At 49.5% G+C, this 12,317-nt stretch overlaps 1 protein-coding gene across 2 annotated transcripts in view; it reads left to right on the top strand.

The window, feature by feature from the left end:
• The window catches only part of arpc2 (actin related protein 2/3 complex, subunit 2), a 60,241-nt gene that overhangs the window by 10,167 nt on the left and 37,757 nt on the right, over window positions 1-12,317 (top strand). For both annotated transcript variants that reach the window (XM_038790199.1, XM_038790198.1), the window contains exon 4: window positions 4,141-4,186. In XM_038790199.1, the coding sequence (XP_038646127.1) occupies window positions 4,141-4,186 (46 nt within the window). The remainder of the gene's footprint in view (window positions 1-4,140; window positions 4,187-12,317) is intronic.

The following is a 12,317-nucleotide window of genomic DNA, read 5'->3' as shown; positions in this document are numbered from 1 at the left end:
AAACCCAAGCAGACACGGGGAGAACGTGCAGACTCCGCACAGACAGCGACCCAAGCCGGGAATCGAACCTGGGACCCTGGCGCTGTGAAGTGACAGTGCTAACCAAGTCATTGTTTAGCAAGTCACTCTTGTATCAAAGCGCTGCCAGCAGTTTGAGAAAGAGGGCCGCCGCCACCACCTCGGGGCAACGCAGGGTAATTAATAAATGCATGTTGTATCAGTGAGGCCAATATCCCGAGAAGGTGTTGTTATTTTTAAATAAAACTTTGTAATTGAGTTTGAAACATTCCTCCTCTGTTCCACTCCGTCGCCGCCACTTTGCCTGCATCAGAATGAGAAACCCAAACTGCAGGTATCCACACAATTGGAAAGTGGGTGAACACGTTGTGCTGCAGGCAGGCTGTCTTTTCAGGCAGGCACTGTCACTTCACAGCGCCAGGCTGTGTAAAGCCCAGCGTCGAGCCCCACTGCCAACATTACTCATTTTAACCCAGAACTCCTTCCGTTCTGACTTCCTGTCTGTGGTTTCAATGTTCAAGTACAGAGAAAGATGAAGTCACCAACTGACAATCGGGGGGTGATCTGCAGAACACCCTCGGTCATCCATTAGTGAGTGATTGTAACAGGAATCATACAGCTGCAATGGCCACTCGGCCCATCGGAAGCTGGATAGAAGCTTAACTGGTGGGTGGTTTAAAGTGACAGTTTGAGGCTGCAATAGTGCTGGAATTACATGTCTGATTAATCGGCATCTGAAAGAGAAAGCCAGTATAACTTCCTGTTCGGTTGGTTTCGAACAGCCCCTCGTATGTACAACTTACCCATGCCTCTGCCATTCATTAGGGGCTGGTTTAGCACAGTGGGCTAAACAGCTGGCTTGTAATGCAGAACAAGACCAGCAGCGCGGGTTCAATTCTCGTACCGGCCTCCCCGAACAGGCGCCGGAATGTGGCAACTAGGGGTTTATCACAGTAACTTCATTGAAGCCTACTTGTGACAAGCTATTATTATTATCATTAGCCACTGATCTGCCTGCTTCCACGCCCTCGTCTCTCCAGTTTAGAGGCCATTGCCCTGTAAGATGTTCTGAAATCCTTATTCGCTATACAGGAATGCTGTAGCGATGTCCATTTATCCCGTTTTGATCTGAATCCAGCATATTTCACACTACTGTGTAGCTCCGGGCTAATGATCATCTTACCCAGTACCAGTAAGACCCCCACTCCATCTACCAACGAGTTGGAATGTATGAAACTTTACACACATTACATACAGGCTAAAACTACATACTGGATTTATTTGCAATTATAGATTTACAGAAACAAAGATTAAGTCTGCTAAGTATCAGTGATAATTTTATTTTTGATGGGGTGTGGGGTTAATTGACGGCCGGCATTTGTTGCCCATCCCTAATTGCCCCTTGAACTGAGTATCTCGCTCGGCCATTTCAGAGGAAAGTTAAGAGTCAACCACATTGCTGTGGGTCTGGAGTCACACGTAGGCCAGGTCAGGACAGCAGATTTCCTTCCCGAAGAGGACATGAGTGAACCAGAGAGGTTCTGATGGCTATTGGAGATAACAGTCTCCAATTGGAGATAGCTTTGTGTACTAGTTTTTAATTCCAGATGTTCATAATTGAATTAAAATTCCACCGACTGCCTTGGTGGGATTTAAACCCGTGACCCCAGAGCTTGGTTTACTCAGCACTGGGTACTCCTGGGAGATGCACGTCCAGAATGCTGACGGCCTCGTGGACCTTTGGCGGGTTTGTTACGTGCTGTCACAGGTCAGGCGCAGCTTAATCTCTTCATTTGGAGTCAGCTGAACGTGTGGAGTTTGCACGTTCTCCCCGTGTGTGCGTGGGTTTCCTCCGGGTGCTCCGGTTTCCTCCCACAGTCCCAAAGATGTGCAGGTTAGGTGGATTGGCCGTGCTAAATTGCCCTTAGTGTCCAAAATTGCCCTTAGTGTTGGGTGGGGTTACTGGGTTATGGGGATAATGTGGAGGTGTGGGGTGCTCTTTCAAAAAGAGCCGGTGCAGACTCGATGGGCCGAATGGCCTCCTGCTGCACTGTAAATTCTGTCTGTCATACAGCTGTAAATTAATATCTGACTCTGGGCTCGCTTCCCCCCCCCCCCCCCCCCCCAAATATATCACAACCCACCAGTAGCCAAACAGCCACTGGCAAGTGATCTGCTGGTGCAGTGAAGGGTGGGGCTTTGCCTGCAAGGTGTAAGTTGATGCAGGGGTGGGTGCTGGGATCTGTGTGCAGACTTGTAGATGCACAGCTAGCCATCATGTGTGGTTAGAATCAGCTCGTCGCTGAGCACACCCGGAAATGCCTTATTATGGTATTTTACTCTGCTGGTTTTGACTGATAGGAAGTTCTGACTCTGTTTCTGAAGCAGCTTTTCCGTTGTGTTTCCCAGCTCAGTCTGCACTGAACCCCCTCTAATCCACCCTGTGTCACCACAAAATTCAAGCTCGAAGAACCTGTTTTAGGAAATCTATTTTCTGAATGAGTTTGCGAAAATGGTTTTGGTATCTTTCCCCACGCATAGGAGTGAGAAAGAGTAAAACTCTGCACTCTCCACTAAACACTCCCAGGACTGGGAAGGCAGAAGGTTAGATACAGAGTAAAGCTCCCTCCACACTGTCCCCATCAAACACTGTCAGGACAGGTACAGCACTGGGTTCGATACAGAGTAAAGCTCCCTCTACACTGTCCCCATCAAACACTCCCAGGACAGGTACAGCACAGGGTTAGATACAGAGTGAAGCTCCCTCTACACTGTCCCCATCAAACACTCCCAGGACAGGCACAGCACGAGGTTAGATACAGAGTAAAGCTCCCTCTACACTGTCCCCATCAAACACTTCCAGGACAGGTACAGCACGGGGTTAGATACAGAGTAAAGCTCCCTCTACACTGTCCCCATCAAACACTTCCAGGACAGGTACAGCACGGGGTTAGATACAGAGTAAAGCTCCCTCTACACTGTCCCCATCAAACACTCCCAGGGAAGGTACAGCACGGGGTTAGATACAGAGTAAAGCTCCCTCTACACTGTCCCCACCAAATATTCCCAGGGAGGGTACAACACGGGGTTAGATACAGAGTAAAGCTCCCTCTACACTGTCCCCATCAAACACTCCCAGGACAGGTACAACACGGGGTTAGATACAGAATAAAGCTCATTCTGCACAGGCTTGTCCAACCTTTTCGCACAAGCAGCCATTGTTTCCTCACTCGAGGACGAGGAGCTGCTGTGCTTATTTTGGACAAATAAGAGTTAACATCATTAAACATTAATTTCAAAAGAAAAGTTGACGAATGAAGAAAAGAAACAACTTGCAGTATCAAAGAAATGAATTGATCTATATTTTAAAAAGAGTAATTAATGAAGATGACCATAGTGAGAGAAGACGGTGTGTCTGGCTCACTGGGAGAGGGTGAATCTGTTGGTGTATGGGGGTGAGGATGAGTGAGAACCCTGAGACTGCCAGTGAACCAGACACACACTTTGCACATACTGTCCGTCTCTCTCTCGCAAACATGCTCTCGTGCATACATAGACACTCTCCCTCTCCTGCACCTGTGTGTCTCATCCTCCCGCCCACCCCCAGTCCAGCAGCTGTCTGTCCAATTCCCCACGTCCTGGGCCCAGAAACCTCTTTCCCCATATCACACTCGGTGTAGTTGTCTGTTCCAATCACAAGCTGTTACTGACGGGCTTACTGTGATTGGGAGAGTGGCTCTTTGAAGAATCTTCCATTCCATTTTGAAAACTGGCTCCGTTGGCCAGGGTGACGACGTGTGGCGGGCTGGGAACTGGACAAGTCTGCCGTACACTGTTCTATCAAACACAGTGAGGACGGATACAATGCTGGATACAGTAAAGAGCCTCCGAGTCTTTGCCTGAAATCGTGAGTTGGAATTTGGACGGGGGAAGAAAAGAGATAAAAGATGGGTTGTGAAAAGTTCATTTTTTTGGTTTGTGTACTTGGCTGAACCTCCCTCAATGGGGGAACCTATGTTTCTCGACTCCAGACCAACAGCGATGTGGCTGAGTCTTAGATTAGATTAGAGAGATTGATGAGGTAATCTTCTGTTCATGAATTGCTGTGCTCTGTTCCTACAGTTACTGAAGAGAGTTTATGGCTCCTACCTCGTGGCTCCTGAAGAAGGTAAAATATTTCTTTAATGTTTCAAATAAATGATCAATATGCACGGACTGAGATATGTTTCACTTCATTGTGTTTGTTTCTGTAAACCTGTGATTTCTGAGAGTTAATCAGCCTGGGATCCTGCTCCTGGTCATATCCAGTGAACCCTGGGTTAGAGCAAGAGGGGAAATCAGCCAGGGATCCTGCTCCTGATCACTGTCCAGTGAACCCTGGGTTAGAGAGAGAGGGGAAATCAGCCAGGGTTCCTGCTCCTGATCACTGTCCAGTGATCCCTGGGTTAGAGAGAGAGGGGAAATCAGCCAGGGTTCCTGCTCCTGATCACTGTCCAGTGATCCCTGGGTTAGAGAGAGAGGGGAAATCAGCCAGGGTTCCTGCTCCTGATCACTGTCCAGTGATCCCTGGGTTAGAGAGAGAGGGGAAATCAGCCAGGGTTCCTGCTCCTGATCACTGTCCAGTGATCCCTGGGTTAGAGAGAGAGGGGAAATCAGCCAGGGTTCCTGCCCCTGATCACAGTCCAGTGGTTCCTGGGTTAGAGAGAGAGGGGAAATCAGCCAGGGATCCTGCTCCTGATCACTGTCCAGTGATCACTGGGTTAAAGAGAGAGGGGAAATCAGCCAGGGTCCCTGCTCCTGATCACTGTCCAGTGATCGCTGGGTTAGAGCGAGAGAGGGAATTAGCCAGGGTTCCTGCTCCTGATCACTGTCCAGTGATCCCTGGGTTTGAGGGAGGGGAAATCGGCCAGGATTCCTGCGCCTGATCACAGTCCAGTGATCTCTGGGTTAGAGAGAGAGAGGAAATCAGCCAGGGTTCCTGCTCCTGAACACATCCAGTGACCTCTTGGTTAGAGAGGGTAAATCAAACAGCGGTCCTGATCACTGGGTTAGAGAGAGAGAAGAAATCAGCCAGGGTACCTGCTTTTTTTAAGAACGAGGAGCAGGAGTAGGCCATCTGGCCCCTCGAGCCTGCTCCACCATTAATAGAATTTACAGTGCAGAAGGAGGCCATTCGGCCCATCACCGGCTCCTGGAAAGAGCACCCTACCCAAGGTTAACACCTCCACCCTATCCCCGTAACCCCACCCAACACTAAGGGCAATTTTGGACACTAAGGGCAATTTATCATGTCCAATCCACCAAACTTGCACATCTTTGGACTGTGGGAGGAAACCGGAGAACCCGGAGGAAACCCACGCACACACGGGGAGGATGTGCAGACTCCGCACAGACAGTGAACCAAACCGGAATCGAACCTGGGACCCTGGAGCTGTGAAGCGATTGTCCTATCCACAATGCTACTGTGCTGCCACACATTCAATGAGATTATAGCTGATCTTTTGTGGGCTCAGCAAATTTGGACACATTGCACTTGGTCCCAACTCCAAATCATCTATGTAAATTGTGGGCCCAACACTGATCCCTCAGGGGCACCACTAGCTACTGGGTTTTGTTTCTGTCCCTGTTTTACTACCTTCCGACTTCCTGCATTGATTCCCATTCCCCTGCCACATTAGTTTAAACCCTCCCCAACAACACCAGCAAACACCCCCCCCAGACATCGGTTCCAGTCCTGCCCAGGTGCAGACCGTCCGGTTTGTACTGGTCCCACCTCCTCCAGAACCGGTTCCAATGCCCCAGGAATTTGAATCCATCTCTCGAGCCCCACATTCATCCTATCTATCCTGACATTCCTACTCTGACTAGCTCACGGCACTGGTAGTAATCCTGAGATTACTACCTTTTTGGCCCTACTTTTTAGTTTAACTCCTATCTCCCTGAATTCAGCTTGTAGGACCTCGTCCAGTTTTTTACCAATATCGTTGGTGCCTATGTGCACCACGACAGCTGGCTGTTCAACCCCCTGCAGCCGCTCCGCACCATCCTGGAGTCTCGATTGCATCTGCAGAACCGCCTGTCTATTCCCCTTACGATTGAGTCCCCTATCACATCGCCCTGCCATTCTTCTTCCTGCCCTGCTGTGCAGCAGAGCCAGCCATGAACCTGGCTGCTGCTGCTTTCCCCTGGTGAGCCATCTCCCCCAACAGTATCCAAAGCGGTATATCTGTTTTGCAGAGAGATGACCGCAGGGGACACCTGCACTGCCTTCCTACTCTTGCTCTGTCTTTTGGTCACCCATTTGCTATCTCCTTCAGTAACTTTCACATGCGGTGTGACCAACTCGCTAAACGTGCTATCCATGACGTCCTCAGCATCGCGGATGTTCCAAAGTGAGTCCATCCGCAGCTCCAGAGCCGTCAAGCGGTCTAACAGGAGCTGCAACTGGGCACACTTCTTGCACGTGAAGGAGCCAGGGACAGTGTTCGAGCTTCCATATCGCACACGAGGAGCATGACACGGGTCTGGGATCTCCTGCCATGTCTTAAAACCTTTGGTTAACTTATACACCTACAATTCTAAAAAAAAAAACAAAGAAAACATAAATATAGCAATGAAAAGAAAAAGGAAAAAGAAAAAGTACTTACCAGTCACTTACCAGGGATAAAAAGCACCTCCTCCCCCCAAGCTTTGAATCCCACCTAGCTTCAAATGCCCAAACTCATTCTTTACTGTGTCTCACTCTGGCTGTGTCTTCTCTGGCTCACTGGGAGAACTCACTGGGAGTGAGTTACAAGTTGCTCTTTTAAATTGGCCTGAGTTGACTCCCCCTCCCATACCTGCTTTTAGATCAAAATAGATTAAGGTGACTGACACTTAACTGCCAACCAGTTATGTGAGTGTGATGTGGGCGTCGCTGGATCAGCTTTTATTGCCCATCCCTGAAGGCATTTAAGAGCCAGCCACATTGCTGTTGGTCTGGAGTCACATGTAGGCCAGACCACGTAAGGACGGCAGATTTCCTTGCATACCGGGCATTAGTGAACCAGATGGGTTTTTACGACAATCGCCAATGGTTTCATGGTCATCATTAGACTTTAAATTCCAGATTTTTATTGAACTCAGATTTCACCATCTGCCTCGGTGTGATTCGAAACTGGGTCCCCAGAGCATTGCCCTGGGCAGAACATACAGTGCAGAAGGAGGCATTCGGCCTGTCGAGTCTGCACTGACCCACTTAAACCCTCGCTTCCACCCTAACCCAATAACCCATCTTAACCTTTTTGGTCACTAAGGGCAATTTATCATGTCCAATCCACCTAACCTGCACGTCTTTGGACTGTGGGAGGAAACCGGAGCACCCGGAGGAAACCCACGCAGACACGGGGGGGGAACGTGCAGACTCCGCACAGACAGTGACCCAGTGGGGAATCGAACCTGGGACCCTGCCGCTGTGAGGCCACAGTGCTATCCACTTGTGCTACCGTGCTGCCCCACGGTATTTCTTTGGATTACCAGTCCAGTGACAATATCTCTGTGCCACTGGGTTCGAGAGAGGGGGGAAATTAGCCTGGGTTCCTGATGCTGATTACTGTCCAGAGATCGCTGGTTCCTGCTCCTGATCACTGTCCAGAAATCAGTCGATTAGAGAGAGGGGTGAAATCGGCCAGGGTTCCTGTTCCTGATCACTCAATAAGACCATAGGAGTAGAATTAGGCCACTCGTCCCATCGAGTCTGCTCTGCCATGGTTGATATTTTACTCATCCCCATTCTCCTGCCTTCTCCCCATAACCCCTGATCATCTTATTAATCAAGAACCTATCCATCTCTGTCTTAAAGACACTCAGTGATTTGGCCTCCACAGCCTTCTGCGGCAAAGAGTTCCACAGATTCACCACCCTCTGGCTGAAGAAATTCTTCCTCATCTCCGTTTTAAAGGATTGGCCCTTCAGTCTGAGGCTGTGCCCTCGAGTTCTAGTTTTTCCGAAAAGTAGAAACATCCTCTCCATGTCCGCTCTATCCAGGCCTCGCAGTGTCCTGTAATTTTCAGTAAGATTCCCCCCTCATCCTTCTAAACTCCAACGAGTACAGACCCAGAATCCTCAACCGTTCCTCATATGACAAGCTCTTCATTCCATGGATCATTCTTGTGAACCTCCTCTGGACCCTTTCCAAGGCCAGCACATCCTTCCTTAGATATGGGGCCCAAAACTGCTCACAATACTCCAAATGGGGTCTGACCCGAGCCTTATACAGCCTCAGAAGTAAGTCCCTGCTCTTGTATTCTAGCCCTCTCGACGTGAATGCTAACGTTGCATTTGCCTTCCGGACTGCTGACTGAACCTGCACGTTAACCTTAAGAGAATCTTGAGCTCAGACTCCTAAGTCCCTTTGTGCTTCTAATTTCCAAAACTTTTTCCGTTTAAAAAATAGTCTATGCCTCCATTCCTCCTACCAAAGTGCATAACCTCACTTTTCCGTCTGCCTCTTTGCCCACCCTCCTAGCCTGTCCAAGTCCTTCTGCAGCCCCCCCCTGCTTCCTCAATACTACCTGTTCCTCTGCATCTCTTTGTATCATCTGCAAACTTAACAACAATGTTCTCATTACCTTTTTCCAGATCATTAATGTATATTGTGAAAGTTGTGGTCCCAGCACAGACCCCTGAGGCACACCACTAGTCACCGGCTGCCATCCTGAAAAGGACCCCTTTATCCCTACTCTCTGCCTTCTGCCAGTCAGACAATTCTCCATCCATGCCAGAATCTTGCCCTTAACACCCTGGGCTCTTAACTTAACAGCCTCCTATGCGGCAGCTTGTCAAAGGCCTTTTGGAAATCTAAATAGATCACATCCACTGGTTCTCCTTTGTCTAACTTTCTTGTTACCTCCTCCAAGAACTCTTAACAGATTTGTCAGATATGACCTCCGCTTGACGAAGCCATGCTGACTCAGTCGTGTTTTATCATGCACTTCTAAGTACTCCGCGATCTGATCTTTAATAATGGATTCTAGGGCAGCACGGTGGCCTAGTGGTTAGCACAGCAGCCTCACGGCGCTGAGGTCCCAGGTTCGATCCCGGCACTGGGTCACTATCCGTGTGGCGTTTGCACATTCTCCCCGTGTCTGCGTGGGTTTTGCCCCCACAACCCCAAAAAATATGCAGAGTAGGTGGATTGGCCACACTAAATTGCCCCTTAATTGGAAAAAATAATTGGGTAATCTAAAAAAAAAATTTTTTAAATAAATTTTTAAAAAATAATGGATTCTAAAATCTTACCAATGACCAAAGTCCGGCTAACCGGCCTATAATTTCCTGTCTTCTGCCTCCGTCCCTCCCTTAAACAGTGGTGTTACATTAGCTACTTTCCAGTCCTCTGGGACCCTTCCTGCCTCCAGTGATTCCTGAAAGATCATCACCAATGCCTCCACAATTTCCTCAGCTATCTCTTTTAGGACCCTGGGGTGTAGTCCATCCGGTCCAGGTGAATTATTCACCTTCGGACCTTTCAATTTACCCAGAACCTTCTCCTTAGTAATGGTCACCGCATTCATCTCTGCCCCCTGGTTGTCCTGGAGCTCTGGCATCCCACTGGTATCTCCCACCGTGAAGATTGATGCAAAATAACTATTCAGTTTGTCTGCCATTTCTTTGTTTCCTATTATTACTTCTCCAGCCACATTTTCCAGTGGTCCAATGTCTATTTTTGTCTCTCTTGCCTTATATATTGAAAAAAACTCCTATCTTCTTTTATTTTACTAGTTAGCTTACACTCTTATTTCATCTCTCTCTCCCCCCCCCCCCCCCCCCCCCCCCCACTTATTGCTTTTTTAGTTGTCCTCTGCTCGCTTTTAAAGGCTTCCCAATCCTCTGGCTTCCCACTGATCCTCGCCACTTTGTCTGCTTTTTCTTTAGCTTTTATCCTGTCCTTGACATCCCTCGTCAACCATGGATACCTTGTCCTCCACGTAGCATGTTTCCTCCTCCTTGGGATGAATTTCTGCTGTGCCTTCCGAATAACCTCCAAAAACTCCTGCCATTGCTGTTCCACTGCCTTCCCTGCTAGGCTCCTTTTACAACCAACTCTGGCCGGCTCTTCCCTCATGTCTTTGTAGTTACCCTTATTTAATTGATACCGTTACATCTGACTCCAGCTTCTTCCTCGCAAACTGCAGGGTAAATACTGTGGTCACTGTTCCCTCAGGGTTCCTTCACCTTAAATTCCCTAATCAAGTCTGCCTGATTGCACATCACCAAATCCAGAATTGCCTGTTCCCTAGTAGGCTCTGTCACAGGCTGCTCCAAAAAACCATCTCGTAGACATTCCACAAATTCCTTTTCTTGATTTTCCCAGTCCACCTGCATATTAAAGTCCCCCATGATTATTGTAATGTTACATTCCTTGTACGCCTTTTCTATCTCCTGATTTACTTTCTGCCCCACATCCTGACTACTGCTAGGGGGCCTGTACATAACTCCCATCAGGGTCTTTTTACCTTTGCGATTCCTCAACTCTACCCACACAGATTCTATGCCTTCTGATCCTATATCGCTTCTTATTTTCAATTTAATTTAAGTTCCCCACAAACAACAAAGAAAAGTACAGCACAGGAACAGGCCCTTCGGCCCTCCGAGCCCGTGCCGACCATGCTGCCCGTCTAAACTAAAATCTTCTACACTTCCGGGGTCCGTATCCCTCTATTCCCATCCTATTCATGTATTTGTCAAGATGCCCCTTAAATGTCACTATCGTCCCTGCTTCCACCACCTCTGGCAGCGAGTTCCAGGCACCCACTACCCTCTGTATAAAAAAACTTGCCTCATACATCTCCTCTAAACCTTTCCCCTCGCACCTTAAACCTATGCCCCCTAGTAATTGACCCCTCTACCCTGGGAAAAAGTCTCTGACTATCCACTCTGTCTATGCCCCTCATAATTTTGTAGACTTCTTATCAGGTCGCCCCTCAACCTCCGTTATTCCAGTGAGAACAAAGCAAGTTTATTCAACCGCTCCTCACAGCTAATGCCCTCCATACCAGGCAACATCCTGGTAAATCTCTTCTGCACCCTCTCTAAAGCCTCCACATCCTTCTGGTAGTGTGGCAACCAGAATTGAACACTACTCCCAAGTGTGGCGTAACTGAGGTTCTATACAGCTGCAACATGACTTGTCACCATCCCATTCTCCCCACCTCAAATCTACAGACAGTATATCTCTACTCAAACTCAGGTATTTTGGGTGATCTTAGTGATCAGGTGTGTTTGGGTCCTGAAGAGAGACAGAGAGGATTAATCAGTGAGTGGGGAAATGTCTGGGGAAAGCTGCAGGTTGTCTTGTAGGGCAACGGCCCGCAGTGGATTCAGATTGCCAAATTGTTGCGCTGGAGTTTGAGCTGCCGTCTTGCATTAATTGTCCACCAACCTCTGCATTTCCGTGCTGCCTGTGATGGGGAGCCCAGTGTAGCCTGGATTTCCGTGCTGCCTGTGATGGGAAACCCAGTGTCTCGGCCTGGATTTCCGTGCTGCCTGTGATGGGGAGCCCAGTGTCTCGGCCTGGATTTCCGTGCTGCCTGTGATGGGGAGCCCAGTGTCTCGGCCTGGATTTCCATGCTGCCCGTGATGGGGAGCCCAGTGTCTCGGCCTGGATTTCCATGCTGCCTGTGATGGGGAGCCCAGTGTCTCAGCCTGGAGTTCCGTGCTGCCTGTGATGGGGAGCCCAGTGTCTCAGCCTGGAGTTCCGTGCTGCCTGTGATGGGGAGCCCAGTGTCTCAGCCTGGAGTTCCGTGCTGCCTGTGATGGGGAGCCCAGTGTAGCCTGGAGTTCCGTGCTGCCTGTGATGGGGAGCCCAGTGTAGCCTGGATTTCCGTGCTGCCTGTGATGGGGAGCCCAGTGTCTCGGCCTGGATTTCCGTGCTGCCTGTGATGGGGAGCCCAGTGTCTCGGCCTGGATTTCCATGCTGCCTGTGATGGGGAGCCCAGTGTCTCGGCCTGGATTTCCGTGCTGCCTGTGATGTGGAGCCCAGTGTAGCCTGGATTTCCGTGCTGCCTGTGATGGGGAGCCCAGTGTAGCCTGGATTTCCGTGCTGCCTGTGATGGGGAGCCCAGTGTCTCGGCCTGGATTTCCGTGCTGCCTGTGATGGGGAGCCCAGTGTAGCCTGGATTTCCATGCTGCCTGTGATGGGGAGCCCAGTGTCTCGGCCTGGATTTCCATGCTGCCTGTGATGGGGAGCCCAGTGTCTCGGCCTGGATTTCCGTGCTGCCTGTGATGGGGAGCCCAGTGTCTCGGGCTGGATTTCCGTG

Source organism: Scyliorhinus canicula, chromosome 2, assembly GCF_902713615.1.
Source record: "Scyliorhinus canicula chromosome 2, sScyCan1.1, whole genome shotgun sequence".
NCBI classification, from domain to species: Eukaryota; Metazoa; Chordata; class Chondrichthyes; order Carcharhiniformes; family Scyliorhinidae; genus Scyliorhinus; species Scyliorhinus canicula.
Note: the sequence above shows the minus strand (reverse complement) of the source record. Positions and strands in the feature narration are given on the sequence as shown.